General features: G+C 41.2%; 2 protein-coding genes across 3 annotated transcripts; both read right to left on the bottom strand.

The window, feature by feature from the left end:
* Positions 1–493: 493 nt before the first annotated feature.
* cldn23l (claudin 23-like) lies at positions 494–7,898 on the bottom strand. The gene is made up of 3 exons (XM_088433299.1): positions 7,606–7,898; positions 3,492–3,539; positions 494–2,857 (listed from the first exon to the last, which is right to left on the bottom strand). The coding sequence occupies exon 3, from the start codon at positions 2,764–2,766 to the stop codon at positions 2,017–2,019; it is 750 nt and encodes a 249-aa protein (XP_088289425.1). The 5' UTR covers positions 2,767–2,857; positions 3,492–3,539; positions 7,606–7,898; the 3' UTR covers positions 494–2,016.
* A 726-nt stretch (positions 7,899–8,624) lies between these two features.
* On the bottom strand, positions 8,625–19,851 carry grhl3 (grainyhead-like transcription factor 3). Of its 2 annotated transcripts, XM_088433891.1 has the most exons (15): positions 19,716–19,851; positions 18,501–18,678; positions 18,346–18,413; positions 17,500–17,764; positions 17,186–17,425; positions 16,642–16,753; positions 16,469–16,563; positions 15,819–15,977; positions 15,365–15,440; positions 14,301–14,422; positions 13,697–13,722; positions 11,899–11,984; positions 11,735–11,820; positions 11,583–11,647; positions 8,625–9,533 (listed from the first exon to the last, which is right to left on the bottom strand). In XM_088433891.1, exons 1-15 carry the CDS (start codon positions 19,730–19,732, stop codon positions 9,416–9,418), a joined length of 1,713 nt encoding a protein of 570 aa, XP_088290017.1. In that variant the 5' UTR covers positions 19,733–19,851; the 3' UTR covers positions 8,625–9,415. The 2 variants fall into 2 exon arrangements, with proteins under 2 accessions (XP_088290017.1, XP_088290016.1); XM_088433890.1 differs by having other exon boundaries at positions 11,735–11,984.
* Positions 19,852–20,363: the final 512 nt, after the last annotated feature.

Below are 20,363 nucleotides of genomic sequence, written 5' to 3'. Positions count from 1 at the left end.
TATATATATATATATATAAATGCACAATATTTTGAAAAAATATTGATTTGAAATTAACTACCGTCGAGTTGTAGTAGTTTATTACAACTCAATTACTATGTGTATGAATTATTAAAACAATGTGGATTCTGTCGTATCGATTCGTTCATAAACATGTTAGCCGTGGTAGTTAGCTACAGTAGCTAACTTTCGATCGCTGTAATACTGAAGCCGACAAACCAGGAAGTGGACAGGATTGGTTGAAGCAGCCAAAGAGAATAAGTCACGTCGAGAGCAGCCTCCCGCTGCAGGCTGCAAATTTCCCATTGAGGCAAAGGCAGATTACGCGTGCGAAAAAAAAAAAAAAACCTTACCGTTTTGTCAGATTTGAACGGTTTTAAACAACCGTGACTTTCAAAATCGCGATATTTTTCCAATACGTTTATTGGCCCATGCCTACTTGTGAGTGAAATTTGGGCGGTCAAGAGACTGAAACCAATCTAAGAGAATGCAGTAGTTGAAATGTCTTTTATTGAATACATAAATGCAAACACATATTACAACATTGAAGTATTTTTACAGTAATAATCACAGCAATTATGAATTCACTACTACATTAATGTACTGTAAGTTAGTGATAGACAACAGCGCATCATAAATTTGGGTTACTTAGTCGGAAGAAACCCCCTGTAGTTTTGTTCGAATGCAGTGTGATGATATTTTTTTTTCTAGTTTAACAGTGCAAAGCATGGCTGTCAAAGGCGGCACAAGAACATAGTCATCCGGCAGTCATATCCACACTGAGCATCTGAAGAAGGTCAACATTGTCACATTCGGTAACAGATAGGCGAGGCGGTGGAAAAGTGTCTCACTTCGCATGATTCACTGGTTCAAAGGTTCTTAAACTTTAGGCCGAGGACCGACTGGGATCTGGGAGGACTTTGGACTTCGGGGGTCCGTGTAAATTATTTGCTGTAAATTCTGTCCGATTTTTGTAAAAAGTGCATACTGATAGTACTTAAGGCCAAAAACTTAAATATAATGGTGACATATCATATAAATCTGACACCCCTTCAAATTAAATCACCTTTACAAGAATAAAATCTCTTTTATATGTAAATAAAAGCTTTTTTTTTCAAAAATATAATCCTAGTTTTTAGAGAATAGTGTCATCTTTAGCAGAATAAAAGACATAATTCACACGAATTAAGATATAGTTTTTAAATTCACAATTTTGACTTCCTTTGTTGAATATTACTATTCAGGGTTCCTCGTGAATTCATAAAAAAAATCGTCAAGGGTTTTCAATCCTAAAACAAGGCTTTACATGGCATTCAATCGTTTTAAATATTTCATATTATTTAATTGTTTTTGTACTGAATATCAGGATTCCTGTTGTGATGCCCCACGAAACAATGCACTTAAAGGGACAATGTGTAGGATTTAGACCGTTTTTTTATTAAAAAGTAATAAATAATTATACATTTCAAAAACTTGCATATAAATGTGTTCTTAACGACCGACAGTATGTTTTAAATATAATCGTAGGTCTAGTTATCATCAAATTATAATACATGGGGGGTGGCACCCCTCCAGAGGCTGCGCTGTCTGTTATAGCTAAGGACAATAGTAAATGCAGCACCTCTTAATGAAGAACTGTCAAATCTTACACAGTGTTCCTTTAAAGCAACTTTGGACAATAATGGGTTTTAGGAACATTGGTAAGATAGTTTTAAATCTAATTTCAAAACGAAATTTTTGGGAGGGGCATCTGGATAATTTGCTGTTTTTGTGCTTGTCCAAAGCTATGTCTCAATTTTTTTTTTAGCGTCATCTGGTGGAAACTTGTTGCCAAATACTCATGTGAAACAGAGGGAGAGCTTTATCAGACCATATCTTTGTCTAACACAAAATGTGCTTTGACGCCATTTTGAGAGATCATTAGGCAATTAGAAACCTTTTTTGAAAGGTCCCTAGAACTAAACGTTTGAGAACCCCTGCACTAGATCACCGTTAGGGATGAGTCACAGTCACATTCTAGCAGCTGACTTCATAAATGTCAGAGTCTGGTTTGTTGCGAATCTCTGAGCACGGCTGACAAGCGGGGCAGGCTGCCAACTCCGGGCAGGTTCTACATCGTGGTCTTTTGAAGCTCAACACGAGGGCGCCCCCTCCCAATATCTGTAAGCACGAACCCAACCACCCGAAGTAGAGGGAGCCGGCCGGACCCAAGCTGAGCTGAGGGAATCTGGTATTGTTCAGGTCCAGCCGAGTGTCCTCGGTCCCCAGCCTACGCAGGTTGTGGGTGTAGACCACCAGCGCGGTCATGCTCAAAAGTCCTCCCACCACCACCAGGAACCCACCTGTGGCGGCCACCCCTCGTAGCGGGAGATCTGTCCAACAGCGGACCCCGATGCAGGCTAGGAGGATCCCGGTGCCGCACAGGAACAGGGACGTCAGAACCAAGCCCTGCGCCAGGCGCACCCTGCGGTCTCGCTGATAAGGTCCCGCCAGCGGCCAGCATTGCTTCAGCACCGAGTGCTCCAACTGCAGACAACTCTCCCATAGCCCATCCGATCGGACCAGAAGCAGACCTTCCGTCGTTCCTGGGCGAAACCCAGGACTGTGGCTTTTCACCACGCTCCGGAGGAGAACTGAGCCAGGTCTGGCTAAGTCTAGACGCGTGTGACCCTCTCTCCACTGAGGGGTGATGGCAGCAGTGAAGAGAAGCACCAGACCCAAGGGGGCGAAGACGATCCCCATCACCATGGACGCCGGGGTCTGCATCACCGTGGTTTCCAGAACTGTGAAGACACGGTTCTCAGATGCTTATCGCTCCTGTTGAGGGAGTTGATGAGGTGGAATGCTGAAGAACCATCTGTAGGATGGAAGCAGCTTTCGTCAGCGGACCTTTTTCACAATACTCACAATCGGTTAGAATAAATGTACATCCCATATTTACTCTTATTGTATTGCAAAGCATTTATTCTGCAGTGTAACCTTGTTTGAATAACGAAAGCAAAAGTTGACCTTGAAACGAACGAGCATGAAAAGGCAAATGACTCATGCAGCATCAAGAAGAAGGGAGGCACCGTGACCTGACTACAGGAAGTACCGGTCTGTAGATGGTCATTATGTTCTCGACTGACACACACCACTGTTGCGTGGTGATTGTCACGTTTCTGCCGTGTATCAAACCTTCAGGGCGGCAACGCTTGTAACTAGGCTCCAATCAATAAAAAGTGTCATAAAACACATCTCTGTCCGTTCTCCTCGCGAGCAAAAAAATCTCAAGCCTCTTGTCTTCCTTCCTTGTGTGTTGTTTATTAAATAGTCTAGGCTGAACCTGACATAAGGCATCAGGATAATTCCAGGATAGTTTTTTTTTCCATCTGATTTCTATAACAACTTACGAATAAATTCAGCTAGTGAAAAGGTGCCCGTAACATAACTGGTTCGCATACAGACTAGCGTCTGTATATTCATTCTCTGAACTGAAAACAATTCATTACCTGTGATAGACGCCGCTCCTCTCATACGGGCGACGACTTTTCATGCCGCTGTGAGAAAGAAGAGAGTACAATGAAAAACCGAAAACCACTCAGGTTCCCAAAGCGCCGCATGCAGGTTTGCTCGCTGCCTGGCTGTTGCTAGGAAACGGTCATATTTCGCTAATATGCATCTTTATTTAATCACAAAGCCTATTAGGCTTCTTTTGATGCACCGCCTGGTTGTACGCCCGTGATGCATTTAAGCGCCGGCATTAGAGTTTAACGCTTCTAATGTATGTCACTGCAGGCGAGACACAAGATTTTGATTAAAGGTCAAACAATCAAAGCTAAGTCAGGGCTATGTGTGTGTGTTTTTGTGTGTGTCTGTGCTATTGGTTTTTGCTACATGGTGGGGACCAAATCCCGGGTTTTACTGACCTATTGCACTTGTGGGGACCGTTTTGGTGGACCCCACAAATTTTTGAGGGTCCGGCCTTGCTTTTAGAACTCATTTTTATCGTGAGCCACATTGTAAATTATACTTTCTGTCACAGGGCCAGAATGACCGTGAAGTCAAAAAGGAAGGAAGGAAGGAAGGAAGGAAGGAAGGAAGGAAGGAAACAGTGAATGAAGGCGAGAAAAAAGGAAGGAAGGAAGGAAGGAAGGAAGGAAGGAAGGAAGGAAGGAAGGAAGGAAGGAAGGAAGGAAGGAAGGAAGGAAGGAAGGAAGGAAGGAAGGAAGGAAGGAAGGAAAGGAAAGGAAAGGAAAGGAAAGGAAAGGAAAGGAAAGGAAAGGAGGAAGGAAGGGAAATGAAAAGAAAGGAAAGAAGGAAGGAAGGAAGGAAACAGTGAATAAAGGAGAGAAAAAAGTAAGTAAGGAATGTGAAGAAAGGAAGGAATGAGAGAAAAGGAGAAAAAGAAGGAGAACAAAATGTGAAGGAAGGAAGGAAGGAAGGAAGAAATAAAGGAGGAAGAAGAAAGAAATAAAGGAGGAAGGAATGTGAAGGAAGGGGGCGAAGGGAAGGAAGAAGGAGGGAAACAGTGAAGTAAGGAGAAAAAAAAGAAGGAAGCAATGTGACAAAAGGAAGGAAGAAATAAGGAGGAAGGAAGAAAGAAAAAAAGGAGGAAGGAATGAAGGAAGGGGAAGAAAGGAAGGAAGTAGTGACGGAAGGAAGTGAAGAAAAGGAGACAAACTTGCAAGTTTGATATTTAAGCCAGAAACTCGAAGCGGAATCAATATTTGGCGGACCACATAAAATGATGTGGTGGTCCGGATCTGGCCCCCGGGCCACGAGTTTGACACCACAGGTTTGAATTGGATTTTGTCAATGAGATGTCCCCACTACAATAGAAAACCGCCCTCTGTGTGTGTGTGTGTCTTTGACTTTCTGGGGACCGCACTGGATTTGGCGTCCCCACAACGTCCATTAACGAGCTGGATAGAAGGCGTCACTGCTAAGCTAAGGAGACTTTAACGCCGGCACTTGTGACGTCCTTTTCCCGACAATTGATGCGCTGTTACGACCTTGACGATGCTCTCGTCCTCTTGAGTAATAATAATGTCAGGCAAGCGCCTGAATGCGGACAAAGCGAAAAAAAAAAAGCAACGAGACAATGTGGAGACGCGATGCCAGTCATCACCATTAACCACCGACACGTTCCTATTGTTCATTTTCATTTTGTTTGTTTTTTTACACAATAAGTGTAGAGCAGAAAGTGGAACAAAAAAACAACATTGGGGAATGATGCAGGACTTTATGTCTTTAACTGGCAGGACAAACAATGATGAATAAGATGATAGGAATGTTGACGTCCCATTGAGCGGTTGACAATGAAACAATGTTTGCGTGGAACTCTAGAAGCTGACAATATAACACATTTATTGGAAGGTTGTTGTTGTTTTTTTTTAATTATAGTATTGCCAGACAACTGGATTTACTGTATGAGGTGTAGCTCATGGGGTTCGTACTTTGCCTCTTGTGACCCTGCCAAGATTGTTTAACGTTTAGAACTAGCTACAAGTAATGAAATGATTAAAAATCAATCGTTAAAAAAAATGTAGCGAGAGTGACATATATGTGTGTGTGCACGATTGGAATACATTTGATTAGTCTGATTATTTCCAAGAGTGGGAGTTTTTAATCAGTAGGGCAATGTGATCGGTGCGTGTGTGTGTTTTTGTGCAGGGATGTGCGTAAGTAATTACAAATGTACGCTTGCAAGATGACACAATGGGAAGTTGGCAGCAGGGAATTAAATGTCACTGACACGCATGCACACAAGTGTCATCTCGCAGCGATGACGAATGCGCTGCTGTTTTTTTTGTTTTTTTTTACAGACGCCTGTCATTAGTGACACCAGTTCAGCATTGCTTTCGTTTGTTAGAGTGGTTTTAAACGTTTTGTGTGTCTATAATGTCGATTATCGGAGACGATATTTGGAAATTTGACGTATATGGATAAATCAATGTAAATGTGTTGCCTTTAAGGCTGATTCAAATGATTTTTTTTGTTTCAAATAATGCCAAGAAAATTGTTTCCATTTTTTTGAATTGATTGTTGCGTTTCGATGAATGACTATTGTTTTGTTTTCGCAGAAAGGGTTTGCCGATAAAAGTACTTCCGGGTTTGCCGATGACGCATTTCTATTTCCGGGTTTCCAGACGGCCGCGCTCATTAACAGCATGCTAACTGACGCCATCCTCGGTGAATTATCCTTTAGGAATGACGTAAGTTTCGTTTTATTGTATTTCACACATATGAGTATTGATATTAAGGTATATTTTCGTCGATAGAACGTCTTCTGCGTTTGTCGATGACACATTTCCGTTTCCGGGTTTGAGCTATCGTTTGTGTGTTCGGTTCAATAAACATGCGTTATGCATTTCAATGTTCAGTGTTTGCGTTATTCAATATTTTGCTCTAATTTTTACACTTTTACTGCAAATGAATATCGGCTCCAGGTATCAGTTATAGGCCTTCTCTACTATCAGTCCTGAAAACCCTTATCGGTTGATGTATACACAAATATACATATTCATATACATAAAAATGGAACTGACAAAATATAGAATCGAAAAAATGCCAATAAATGTGTATATATGGCGCATTTTCACAAAATCGGTGGCTTATACTTCCGAAAATGAATATGAGATATTAATATAGTCTAATTCTACACTTAAATGTCTTTAAAATGATAGATAAAACATGGAGGTAGCTCAAAAATATGCAAAGTTACAGCAGTTGAGCAAATTGGAGCTGAAGTTTTGGCACAGTCATCTTTCAACAGTGTGCATTGTCTCCTAATGTCTTATTTTTATACACTTCGATTGCAATTTGAACCATTTGGCCGCTGGGAAATGAAAGTCGAGACCTCAAGGAGGTTGTTTTTGTAGAAATCCCAAAATAGACTCTGTCAAATATTTTCATCGATAACTCCAAACTATTCCCCATATGTGTGTGTTTATAAATACTGTTTTTTGTGTGTGTATTGTATATGTACTGTATATATTTACATTCACAGAATCTATTTATATATACATACATGCATATGTATATATAATAAAAATACTATATGACAAAATATAAACACGGTATATACACGTACATGTGTGTGTGTGTGTGTGTGTATATATCTACATATATATATATATTATTAAAATAGTCTATGGCAAAAATATAGAACACAAAAATGTATAGAGTCCTTGAAAACTATATAAACTGTATATTAAGTATAATAAGAATAAACTATAAATAAATGATCAATGACACATAAAACATTACATGAAAGTATGTAAGCAAATTTGAATAAAAAATGAATATAAAAAAAAATTATGAGTGCAGATAAAAAATAAAATACAATGTAGATGCTGCAACGCCAACACCATTCAAAACACCATCTGCACTGGGTGGGAATAAAACATACACACACTCATGATGCAAAAATATCAAAAGGCATGGAGGCATCTGTAGAACAGCGCAACACTAAAAAGCCTTGCGCTCAATAGGAATGAACACAATGAAGGCTATTTTTAACCTAAACACACTTTCTTACATGGAATGTGATCACACATGCGCGCACACACACACACACACACACACGAGTGGCACTTGCCATGTAGAAGGCTTTGTGAGTACCTGACTGCAGATCAGCGGCTTTTCTTAGCCGAGCAACGACGACGCGGACGTGAAAAGCATCCGGTCCTTCCCGGGCTCCGCCTGCCTCCCCTTTCTGTCTCCGAGCTTGTGTTTGCGTCTGTCCTTGCGTCCTTTCTTTTTCCGCTTGCCTCCCGCCCGTCTGCTTCTCTGTCTCACCTTCTGCTCAGTGTGTCTGTGTTGTATCGAGCAGTCTGCCTGCCTCTGCCAGTTTAACCAAATAGGGGAAGAAGAGCAGGCTGTTTTTGCTCTCCGTGCCCGTTACGGTGGTGCCAAGTAATCAATTGCTAATACTTGAGTTCCGCCTATTTATTGGTGTCCACTGTTTCGTCTTAGCAAGACAACAAAATTAGTGCATCCCAGTAAAAACATGCGAGCCACCATTGGAAAGGTCAGGATGTCCTCTTCTGAGCACACTAGGACTTAGTAGGGTAGCTCCAATGAGTCAAAATATATCGACCAAAAACAGATGTCCACTATAATGGACACAAATAAACAGGCTGGGTGTCAGGACGATATCCATTACTGATGATGGCACACAAAAGATTCTAGAGATGAGCAAACTTATCTGAGTAAATTTATCTTAACTGACAAAGCGATCGAGATCCACGCATCTTTCGCGGTCAAAACGTGTCAAGCTTATTCACATGGCCTTTCATTAAGATTGACAAAACGGTTCTACAGTTATTTTCAAGGACATACATCCTTGCTTTTCCCAGACAATGTCAATCCAATTTCTGCAATTCTACCAGCAGTCTAGACCTGTCTCCCATTGGAAAATTGTGCAAAATACGAACAAATAATCCTTAGTTCCCAAAAATGTAAAAGTTGTTAAGAAGAAATTCAATTTCAACTTTTGAACTGAAGTGTACTTTATGTTTGTACTTAAACTACAGTAGCGAAATCGATATTTCTACCAGATTCACCTTGACACGTCCGGAGTTACAATATGTAAATCTAAAAGTTTATAACGGCTTAAAAAACTCACACAGACGCAAACATCTCATACACTTGTTTATTTTCTTACAAAACAACTGGCAAGATTGCAAACATTTGTCTTTTCCTTATACGATGAAATATTACAGGGATAGGTGTTCGCTTTGAAATGATGCGTAACATACAAGAGGGCACAAAACACAACACACGCGCACTAAATCACACACACACACGTTACATCCATACAATGAAAGTCCAAAGGCAGACCAACTGTCTCCACCAAACAGGAAATGCCTCCAGTTTTGAGGCTAAATGATGACCAATACTAACTCTGTGTGTGGTTTGACGGAAATGTGTGACGTTTGCTTGTGAATTCATTACTGGTGAAACTACCAGGAAATCTACAAGGAGTTGGCAGTGAAAAAATCGTTTTCAGCAGGCGTTTGCTTTTTACTTGACGGGTTTAAAGAAGGGTAAGAAAACGCCATTCGCGATGGGTATGTTTGTAAAGAATGACGATAGCGACAAAAAATGCTATATGTCGGAGCGCCCTGCAAAATTTAGCTACAGAGCGCAACGTTCGTCTGAAATACAATGAATATTCGAAACCGTAGTTTATAAAACACTGTTATAATAAAACCTATTTACAAACTTATATTTACAAGGATAAGATCATAATTGTTTTGACAAATGGGGTGAATACGGCATTATTTACAAAATGGAGATATTTACGTCTGAAATTAAAAGGGTCAGCTCAGGTGTCTTATTGTCTTGGTCAGTCCACAGCTGGCTGTCTTGTTCGGTTCTTCTCGTACTGACGGCGTAGTGCTTTAGCGACGTAGCTGTGATGGCGGCATCATACTTCGATGAGGGTGACCTGGATCTGACCGCTGACCGCCTCTGACATCTCGATGAGGAAAGCCGACTGGTTGGTGTAGTGTTCGATGATGATGTCGTCCATATTGACGTAAATTCTACAATGGAGAGGAAATGGATGTCAGTTAGTGGTTGCAAAACATGCCCAGTTTTTAGGCTAAGATGAGGTCCATTTGTCTTGGATTGTATTATTGAAGACATCAAGAATTCTTATAGGACGGCGAAAAACCAAGAAAAGGACTTCCTGGCTACAGTAGAAGAAGGGAAGACAAAAGACAATTGGAGAATGAGAAAAGGAAGGAAAAAGGAAGAAGGAAAAAAGAAGAGAAGGACAAGGCGTGGAGGAAAATCTAGGAGGAAAGAAGAGTGAAAAAGAAGGAAAAATCTAAGGAAGAAAAGGAAGAAAGAAAAAAGGAGAAGAGAGAAGGACAAAGCATAGAAGGAAAACCTAGGAGGAAAAGTAGGAAGAATGAAAAAGAAGAAGGAAAAGGTTAAGGAAGGAAAAAGGAAGGACGAGGAAAAGAAGAACAACAAGAAGGAAAAATGGATAAGACAGGAAAAAGTAGAGGGAGAAGTCAAGAAAGGGAAGGAAAGGGAAGAGTAAGAAGGAAAAGGGAAGAAACGAAGAAAAATGGAGAAGATGAAGGAAAAAGAAAAATCAAAGCAGGAGAAAGAGAAAGGGAAGGAAAATGAAGAGTAAAAAGGAAAAAAGAATAAAAAGGAAGAAGAAAACAATTGGGAAGAAGGAAGAAGAAAAACAGGAAGAAAAAGAGGAAAAGGAGCAAAAGGGAAGAATAGGAAGAAGGAAAGATAGAGAGGATGAAGCAAAAAGAAAAAACAAAGGAAGAAAAAAGAAAAGGATGGAAAAAGAAGGAAAAATGAGGAAGAAGAAGAAAAAACAAATGAAGAAAAACGGATGAAAAAGGAAGAAGGAAAACAGGGAAGAAAAAGGAAAAAGAAAAACAAAGAAAAAGGGAAGGAAAAAGGAGAACAAGAAGGAAAACTGGAGAAGACAAAAGAAAACATAATGAACATAAGAAGAAAGAAGCGTATGAAAAAAAGGGTAAAAGAACAGGAAGAAGAAAAACTGGAGAAGACAAAGGAAAAAGCAAATGCAATGGAAACAAAAAAGGAAGGAAAAGGAAATAGAGTAAGAAGGAAAAAGAAAAGCAAGTAAAAGAAGGACAAAGAAGAAGAATCAGAAGGACAGGAAGGAAAAACTGAGCAGACGAAGGAAAAAGAAAAATCAAAAGAAGGAAAAGGAAGAAGAGTAAGAAGGAAAAAACAAGAAATAGGAAAAAGAAAAATGGAGATTAAGGAAGAACAAAAACCAAGGAAGAAGGGAAAAGGAAGAAGAAACCAGGCAGAAAAACAAAAACGGGGCAGAAGAAGGAAGAAAAACCCAAACGTCAATAAAATGGAGGAAGAAAAAGAAACGGGATCGTTTTAACATCATCTAGACTGCAAAAGCATGTGAAAAAAAAGTCTGATTGAAAAGCAACATCCTTAAAGTGTGTCCGAATCTTTGCGTTTGGCGAATCGCCCTCCATCTGGCACGACCGTGCGTGCGTTTATCGGCGCCGTCTCGTAAATCACGCCGTCCTGCCCCAACCTTCGAAGGCCCGTAAGCCCTTCAAAGACTATAACGAGCGAATTAGCGGCGCGCTCATGCGCTGCGCCCGCGGGCCGGAGGACGATCGAAGCCGGGGAGGAGGTAGGGAGGGGAACCGTCCCGGGAATGTAACTCAACCTGTCGGCTCGGCTTCGGGCCCCCGCGCTGACGAAAACCGCGGGGACGCCGTCTTGACTTTTCTCAAATTTTTCGCCCCTCGACGACTCAACGTTCTTTTTTAGCGCGACGGTTGCCTTCGTCAACCGGCGGAAAATCTGCGTATTCGCGGGATGATCACGGAAAGAAAACAATCAGCGTGACTCACCTTTAGGACTTTTGTAATATTTATATCCTTCCTTAGTCAGATTTTTTTTTTTTTTTTTTTTTTTCCTCAAGGGGGAGTTGTAATTAACGCATTCCTCAAGGCTGAGCCAAACCGAGCAACCGACCGAGCAGGTCCATCAACTTCAGATTCCGCAAAGGAACTCGACATGGAGTCCCATAAGACAAGCAAAAAAAAAAAAAAAACGCTCACCCTCGTTTGCATTTCTTGTAGATTTTCCCAATGGTGTCTTCTTGCATGCCGTACTTTTCTGAAATCTGACCACGGAAGAAGAGACGATCACTTAGCGTCACCGTCTTCCAATATGGCAATTTTTAATTTCTTTTGAATCGGGTTGTACTCACGGCTTCTCGAAGGCCCGACAACGTTGGCGTATTGAGCATGAGCGCGTCGAAAACCTCCTCGGCGGCTCGCCTCACGTATAGCAGGACTTCCCGTAGGAAAACCAAACACAAATCGTTCATTTCCAGTTCTTCGGATGGCTGGTATTTTTTTTTTCTTGTCTTACCTCTTTGGGAATCGTCTCTTCGTGCTTGCTTGCCAGGCGGTGAGCTGCTCTGCTCTCTGTCAGAGTATAACCGCTTCAGAGAAGTTCTAAACAACGACAAAAAAATGACAAAACGTTACGACGTAAATAATGGTAGCCAAACAAACACGTGAGAGATCATTGGAAAAAACCAAGACTTGGTAGATCTGCTCAAATAACTCCAAAAATAAATGTCCACTTCAGTGGACACAAATAGACTGACTCTCAGGAACATTTCCGTGGACACTACTTAAGTCATTCACTGCCAAAAACGTTTTTATACGTCTTTTTTATATGCGTCCAGAAAGTCAATATGAGGTATTTATTTCTACATGATTTTTATTTTCATTTTTATGTGTTGGGCTTGAATGAGTTTTAATAACAAAAGATTGTATCTTAACTGACTAAACGATAGAGATCAGCGGTGTCAAACATATGGCCCGCGGGCCAATGATGATATTGTAATGTAAGATATAAAAAGGAGAATAAAAATTAGCTGATGTTTTTTCAATTTTTGAAAAAATGAAATATTTTCTAATTAATAGTAATGATATTGTAATGTAAGGTATAAAAAGAAGAATAAAAAATAGCAGATTTTTCTTCAATTTTTTGAAAAAATGAAATATTTTATAATTAATAGTAATGATATTGTAATGTAAGGTATAAAAAGGAGAATAAAAATGAGCTGATTTTTTTTCAATTCATGAAAAAATGAATTTTTTTTATAATTAATAGTAATCTTAACGTTTAAGTTTAACTCATTCAATTTATTTTTACCTTTTTTTTTTTAAAGGTCCAGACATTCAATCCCAGATGCTTGAGTATCGATTTAATACTTAAATATCTGGAAATGAATGTCCTTAATGTACGAAAGTATCAATCTGGAATTTAATGTCCAAACTCTTAAAAAAAAAAAAAAATCATGAAAATATGCCCCCGAGCAGACTTACATTCCATACAATAGACATAATAATAAAGTAGGCAAAAAAAAGTGATGGTGTGCTTATATCAGTGCTTCTCACCCCCCCGAAGTGAACTGTATTTGCATTAAAATAATAATTTTCATCTTTTTTTCAGGCACTTTGATGCACTTATTTATTTCTGTTTTAGACTAAGCTGTAACATGTATAAACACTGTAAAAAATAATTACCAGCTGTTGAAAGTTGACTTACATTGTTTTTTTCTTTGTTAATGTTAAAAATAATACAGGTTTTGTAATACAAATGTTATATTTGAATTGTAGTCAGCGATTCGAGTGGGGGTGGCGAAAAATATTTTCTCTTTCTTGGGGGGGGTTCAGTAAAGTATAATTGAAAAGCACTGGCTTATACTATTTTGGGAGGGTATTGAAAAACAATAATAAATCTGAAGTTCTTGTTGTTTTAAAGTTGTATACAGTAAATAAACATCCTGATTTATTGGGAATAAATTTGTCGACACCCCTGATCTAGTTCTTAGGCTCTTGTGTGGTCAAGTCACCAAGTTTATTTCCAGTGCCCATCACAAGAATGTCAAACCACTCCACAGACTTAGTTTTTTTTGTTTGTTTTTTTAGGGTAGATAGATAATACCAAGCCACATTCTTCCTGCAGTCCAGACCTGTCTCCCACTGAAAATGTGTGGCGCACTAAATATGACGACGGAGACCTAGGACAATTAGTAATATACGCGTGTAAATAAACATATGAAGGTGTGGGGGGCCCTCAAATGTGCTTTATGTATAATACAAAAAAAAAAAAATGAAATGAAGGTTACCCTTCGTTTTTTTTCTCCGCTTACCTTTCATTCTCGTCCATGGGCGTGGCCTGCAAAAGTAGGACACAGATCAGATCAGACAGCTGATAAAGACGTTGCTTCATGCCCCCCCTCTTTTGTAATGTTCTCATGAAGGAATGTTATCACTCGCAAGACTGTGTTTCCCATAACCTGGGCGCTCAACGAGGAAACAAAGACGGGCGGCCGATTTGACGGAAGACGCCGCGAACGTTAATCGCGAGCCTCCGAGGTTTTATAACTCGCACGCATTATACGATACATAAACTCGGCGGTGTGGGAACGCCGGCTTGTCTGAACAACGCTGTCGTGTGTGAGAAATAAGATGAGGGTGGCGCGCACGGGCCTTACGAGGCGTCAATGCCCCCATGCAGCGGCATGCGTTGGGTTTCGACTCCAATTAGCTCACCTGGCTTTCGCTATCCCCCTCCTTTTTCTCACACCGACTTTTCCCACCGCATACTTTCCCACACTTTTTTTTTTTTCTTTTCCCGTGCCTGAGCCAGTCCCTCCGGGGATGAACGACAGGTCGGGAATATGACTCACGCGGTTACTCCAGGGGAGGCGCCTCGATTCATTCAAAAAAATACCAAAATACGGGAGGCCTTACCATGCGCTGTAAACTGGAGAGATGCGTCTCTGGGATGAAGAGGACTGGTTGGGTCACGTGGTCATCCACGGTCTGAAAGAAGGTGCAGTCGCTGCCCATAGAGCTGCTCACTAAAGATTTGGCTAAGGAAAAATAATGGCAAAACGGAAGAGTTTTAAATGCATATATATTAGGGTTGTTAGTTCTGTTTAATAGTACTGTCAATATACCCCCTTAAAAAAGTTGTCGGTTGCTGGATTATTCATTTCTTTCATTCATAATCCAAACATATTTCGACTATTTAGTTGATCGGCATAGAACATATTATCGTAAAAAAAAATTTTGAGTACCTAACACTGGGTACAGTACAGTACTAACAGTGGGTACATGTATGTAACATGATGGTGAAAATTCTTTTAACTATGAAAATTTACTGCAAAAATGGACAACAATTTACATTGTTTTACTTTAAAAAGTTGCTCACTGGCCTATTGGAAAAATAAAAAAAAATTTGCACACTTTGCAGTCAGTTTTGGTAAAAAAAAATTCAACAGTTGGAATTTATAGGAATATAATCATATTAAAGGATCAAGCAAAGCTATTCCGAAATTTTGAAACAAAATATGCGTTTATGTTCATCCCAAAACTTAGTCAAGTAAATATGTTGCAAGCTTCATGAGAAATTGTTGCTGGAAAATGTGATTAATCATAATTAATTATGAAAAATGTTTGTTTAATTAATTAACATGTAAATCACTTGACACCACTAATATATATATATATATATATATATATATATATATATATATATATATATATATATATATATATATATATATATATATATGTACACACACAAACACACAGTCATATTGGGGATGTCAAATCTCATCAGTACGGCACTTATATTTGGAGGGATGACTACTAAATTGGAACAAGTGGGTTTTCCTTTAAAATTTTTGTGGAGGAATTTTGTCTACCAAGTGGATATTTGGTATTAGTGACTAATCAAGAGTTGAGTACTCACTCATACTGGTATCGGTCAGACAAAAATTGATATTGAACATCCCTTCTGCAAAACTTACCATTGGCATCATTGTTCGTCTTGCCCCTCCTCTTGGTCCTTTTCCTCTCTTCATCGCGCATCTTCCTCTCAGCCCCCTGAGGATGCAACAAAAACAAAGAGTTGAAATGAAATTAAAATGTCAATGATACAGCTCAGTATACCAACAAACTAAAATGAAATTTTAAAAGTAGCAACATTTTGCATATTAAAACACAATAAAACAATGTATGGATGTGTGCCTTTAAGAGGCGTGGCCTCTTAAATAATGTCACTTTTTTTGTATTTGTTTTATTTGATACAATTAAATAAAAGCTTGTCTGTCCTTGCTCATATGTAAGAGAATTAATTTTCTATTTTTTGCTTTAATTGAACGATGTAACTAAAATTTGGGTTCTCACAGGTTGGGGCAGTTGTATGTCAAGGGCCACTTGTTTTTTTTATTGATCAAATTTCAATGTGCCAACATACTGTACCTTATCGCAAAAAATCTTGACCTGGCAGGCGGCTCTGTGTATGAGCTGATTGTTCCCAGAGCTGAAGTCATACGTGTCGATCTGCAGGTTGAGAGGCAGGCCCTTCACGCCCTTCTGTGACGAGAAGTCAGTGCTTAGCGAGTTGATGCCGATAAACACCTGCAAGGAGACAAAAAAAGAAAACGTTTGTCTTAGCGTTGTTTTCCCATCATATCGTATCTTGCTCTCACCGCAGCCCTGAGGGTTGTGATGACAGGTTCTAAGGTCTCTGGGCCAACGTTAACAATGCAAAAGTCAGAGAAGATTGTTTTGATGTACTTGTTTTGTTTGTTTGTTCTATTTTAATGTATCTCAGGTGTTGTCAATATTTTTTTGTTTGGTACATTTGATAGTGCAGTTTGGGAATAGCGTTTTTTTCTTTCGGATTCACTCTACACGGTTTTTCCCCGGTGGCCCCACCCCGAGCGCCTTTAGGCCATGGAGAAATTGGCCTTTTGCGGTGGTGACGGAGCCTCGGGGCCAAACGCATTTCTTGGATTCTTACCCTCCCTCTTCAGCCACTCCTTCTGTCTTTCTTTTTCCCCCTCTAAATCTTTCACCTGTCCGCACTGACTTCAATGCGTTTCTTTTTTTTTTTTTTTTATTTTTACCTTAGCTTCTTCATGGGGATTCCAAATGAAGGAAAGGGCGTTGAAGGCTACTTCCTCAATGTTGCTAATGCCGGTGAACACTTCTTTGTAATCCGCTATGAAACGATATAAAAGAATAAGGTGAGGCCTCTGCGTAGTCAGGGTTGGCGTGATCACGCTCGGAGACAACTTACCGATGTCGATGACTCTCTGCTTGACAGTCGGCTGGCGCGCATGCCAATGGTTCCAAAACCGGAGTTGCATTTCTGGCGTCTTGTCATTCTCAAACACGGCCATCACCACCGTCTGCCGGAAAACCAAAGGATAGACAGAAAAAAACGTGACAGGGGAATTTAGCGTCTGCTCGAATGGGAAATCATTCAACGCGCCAAAATCCGTCTTTTCTGCTCCCATTGTTAGCGCTTATTTACCGTGAAGCGCCACCAGATTGTGTATATTATTTTCCATGTACGGGCGTAACAAAGAAAAGATTGTCACCTTATGTTTTTAAAACACGCCGCACCTTTTTTATGTTGTTGTTGCACACACGTCACCTCAGATTTAGGCTGTGGCAATAACTATAAATGTAACAGGACGTCCCGTCTGTTTATGAGCTGTTATTTAGTCACAAAGGAGCCGGTTCCTTGGGAGGGACACTTATTTGGGAAGACTGCCACTTTGGGACTTTCGTCCATAATTGATGTAAACCAAAAACAAAAAACGCCTTTGTCTTCTTACCTTGACTTTGGTAGCATTCATGCAGACACTGCTGTCCACTCCCTGCAGAGTGATCGGGTAGAACTGCCCCTTATTCAGGTAGACCATGGGTAACTCGCTTGATTTGTAGGGGGAGGCCGCGGGAGCACCCAGGGAAAATTGGAACTCGCTTCTGTACGTCTCATGCGGGGAGCCAGAGTAGGAGCCCGAGTAGACAGGACTGGAATGCTGCTCAGGGAAGGGCTCATTGTAGGTAAGGTTCTAGGAATTGGACAAAACATGTTAGATAGAGGAAATCATTGCTGAATGACTCATTGGGTGATCACGGGTTGTACCTCTGTGCTCGGGTCAGGGAAGGCGCTGCTCTCGGGCCACTTCTGGAGCAAAGAGTCAAAGATGATATTGAGCTCCTGCTTGTCGCTGTCCGCTGCCACGCTGGTCAGGGTGGCATAGGTGTCGGCGTTGGGGGGTAGGGAGACAGGCAGCGAGGGGTTCTGCTTGGATCCTAACACCTCAAGGGAATAACTGGGAATACCGTCCGAGAGGATCTTCATGACATTGGCAGATGTCTCCAGTGAGACGAGGTCGTTGCTTGGCGTCCTGACGTGAAGAGAAAGCAGATTTGGTTGAATCGAGTGGCTCGCAAATAGCCTGCATTCTGGGACTTCATTTGCCCACGCACTGGACCAGAGGTGTCCAAGTCCGGTCCCTGAAAGCCTCTCTCCATCCTGTTTCCCCCAAGATCGTTATCAGTATTCTGCAAAGCTTGCAGATGATCTGATAATTCGAATAATCGAAAACATGCAGGATAGGGGATCTCAAGAACTGGACTTGGGCACCTCTGCTCTTGACTGACATGTGCTCAGAAACTCTCATGTCTCTGAGAACTTAGCTACTGCAAAGAACGCTGAGTCAGGGTGGGTACTGTTTGTATCTTAATCCAGCTCTTGTTTGAGTTTCTCTGTGGGGTGTTTAACATGTTGAAGGGGAGCACTGGAGACACTAGGGTAAGGTGTTCAGCGGGGACATAAGGAGGGACCGCTATTGTCTAAACAAGAATTGTGCAACTCCTTCAGCAAGACAGAGTTGATGGATTTGATTCAGGATCGTGTTTGACTTGGGGATTACCACCCTTCCCACGTCATTCAATTTTCTCAAAATTCTTTTCATGAGCGTTTTACCTTTCTGTTGGTTTAATGATGCCGCTTGCATTTCGACTGCAGGCGGAAGTCTTCTGTTCCTTCTGGCTCTAGAGTGAGAAAATTTCACGATGATAAGTATGAAAGAGCTTGAATGAAATACACGTGACCTGAGTTGCATTTTTTTCAGTTTTTACCTTGCACTGTTCATACAGCATTGTTATGGCTGCCAGGTCGTCTCCCGGGTGGAGTCTGGGTTTGGCCAAGTTCTCCTCAGGCATTGGACTGTTCAGGTACGACCAGGGATCCATGGTGTAGTTTGTATTGTAGCGGTTATAGTTGAAGCTCTCGCTCTGAAAGACCACTCCCAGAGTCCTGCCAAAAAGAATTCATACATTTAATGACAGTTTCACAGACAGACAAAATTGCAGTAGCTGAGCCCCGAGGCGGCGCGCAATCTCGGCCCTGAGCCGCGAAAGGTTTCGATTGCAAAACCACAGAGATGAGTAACGTCCTATAACACAAGCGTTTCAAAAGCCACGCGACCACCCACTGACTCCCTTCTCACCCCGTTGACGAAACATCCACGCATCTTGTACTTTGTGGTTTCCAGTGAAAGCACATTCTTCAATTCAATCCTACGTAAACATTCTTTATTTGTAGAACTCTTAAAAAGAGATGCTTGTGGTTTTCACCTGCAACCAAACACAATCCCAGGATTTAGAGGATTGGATTTGTTTGGAGAGCCCTAGCGCGACGTCAGATAAATATCTTGGTGCCCGCCAACTTAATGAATCCCCCACCCCCCCCTGCCCCCTCCTCCATTTCAAGGTTTACCCTGGATAAACACTTCATCAAGTGTGTCGACGGCAGCAAAAGACCACAGGTGCTCTCCGCTTTGAAGGACTCGGACTACCGTGTGCAGAGGTTCGCAGCTTAGTGTCTGGGTCACTTGTTCTCGGGTGCACCTGTTCCTGACCTGCATACCTCAAAAACCACCACTGCAAACACCTCCACAGACACAGTAAGGGTGGGAGGCGGCGGGAGGGGGGTGGGCTTCTAGGGTTTCCCCATTATGTAATTTAATGCATTACATGCAGTCATTGCCCAGTGTCTCCATCCAACACCTCAAGAGGAGATTCCTATTTCCTGCTCTTCTTTTGTGCTCCGTGGCCTCTAGGTTTGTGAGACAAGCACAGACCCAAGCATCCCATAATATCCATATCAGTTTTCCCCAGCAAAAACACCCCTCTTTTAAATCAAGCATCTTTCACATGGGGGTCTCGTTGCAGATACAGGAAGAAGGTGGGGGGGGGGGGGGGGCTCGGAGGTGTTGGCAGCACGGAATCCAAAACAGATCATCTAACTTTCTTTGAATCATTGAAGCTACGTAAAACAGAGGCAGAACTTACTCAGTCTCTTTGGTCATGTCTCCAGTCCAGGTGAGCTGGAATAGATTCCTTTAAGTTTTTTGTCTTTGACTTTGAGGATGACAGGAGCCTTGGGTGACACGCTGACGACTTTGGTGTTTTGATTGCCTCCTGTAGCAGCCCACATTAGATTTATACAAGCGTCCGCCTTCCCTTGCTCTCCTCCCATTGGCTGACACGCCTCAAACAGGTGTCTGATAGGACAGGTGTAAGATCTTTAACCCCCTCTTTCCCAAAAAAAAGAGAGAAACCGCCTTTGCAAGTGCAGATGAACGCATGGCACTTTACAAGACAATTTGAGGGAAGCGCTGCTGTGGGTGCCGCATAAAAGAACGAGATTGGGGGATCTCAGAGGCGTGAATGAATGTAGCAGTGAGGCGCATGCAGCTCATGCTTTAAAATGTTAATACCTTTCCAGTTTCAGACACTGGTTTTGGTGCATTTAATTGCTGGCTTTTGGCCGTGCTGTGTTTTTAGGTCACTTCTAGATGACACAAAAAAGTTGTGTTTAGTCATCCATTTGTACATCTCAACCATGAAGCTAACATGGTTTGATTGATTTTAAATGGATAGTTAAAAAAAACATCTTAAAATAAATAATTACGACATTTACGCATTTCTTTTGTACTA

This window comes from Hippichthys cyanospilos, chromosome 14 (assembly GCF_059441005.1).
Source record: "Hippichthys cyanospilos isolate Australia breed blue-spotted pipefish chromosome 14, RoL_Hcya_1.0, whole genome shotgun sequence".
NCBI lineage: Eukaryota > Metazoa > Chordata > Actinopteri > Syngnathiformes > Syngnathidae > Hippichthys > Hippichthys cyanospilos.
The sequence above is the reverse complement of the archived record's forward strand: the minus strand, read 5'-3'. Positions and strand labels throughout refer to the sequence as shown.

Coding starts and splice junctions, on each gene's coding strand:
- cldn23l (XM_088433299.1), bottom strand. CDS start 2,766: ATGCAGACCCCGGCGTCCATGGTGATGGGGATCGTCTTCGCCCCCTTG.
- grhl3 (XM_088433890.1), bottom strand. Junction 16,564..16,641: donor GCAGAGAGTCATCGACATCG/GTAAGTTGTCTC, acceptor ATCGTTTCATAG/CGGATTACAAAGAAGTGTTC. Junction 11,648..11,734: donor TGTCGGGCCTTCGAGAAGCC/GTGAGTACAACC, acceptor TTCCGTGGTCAG/ATTTCAGAAAAGTACGGCAT.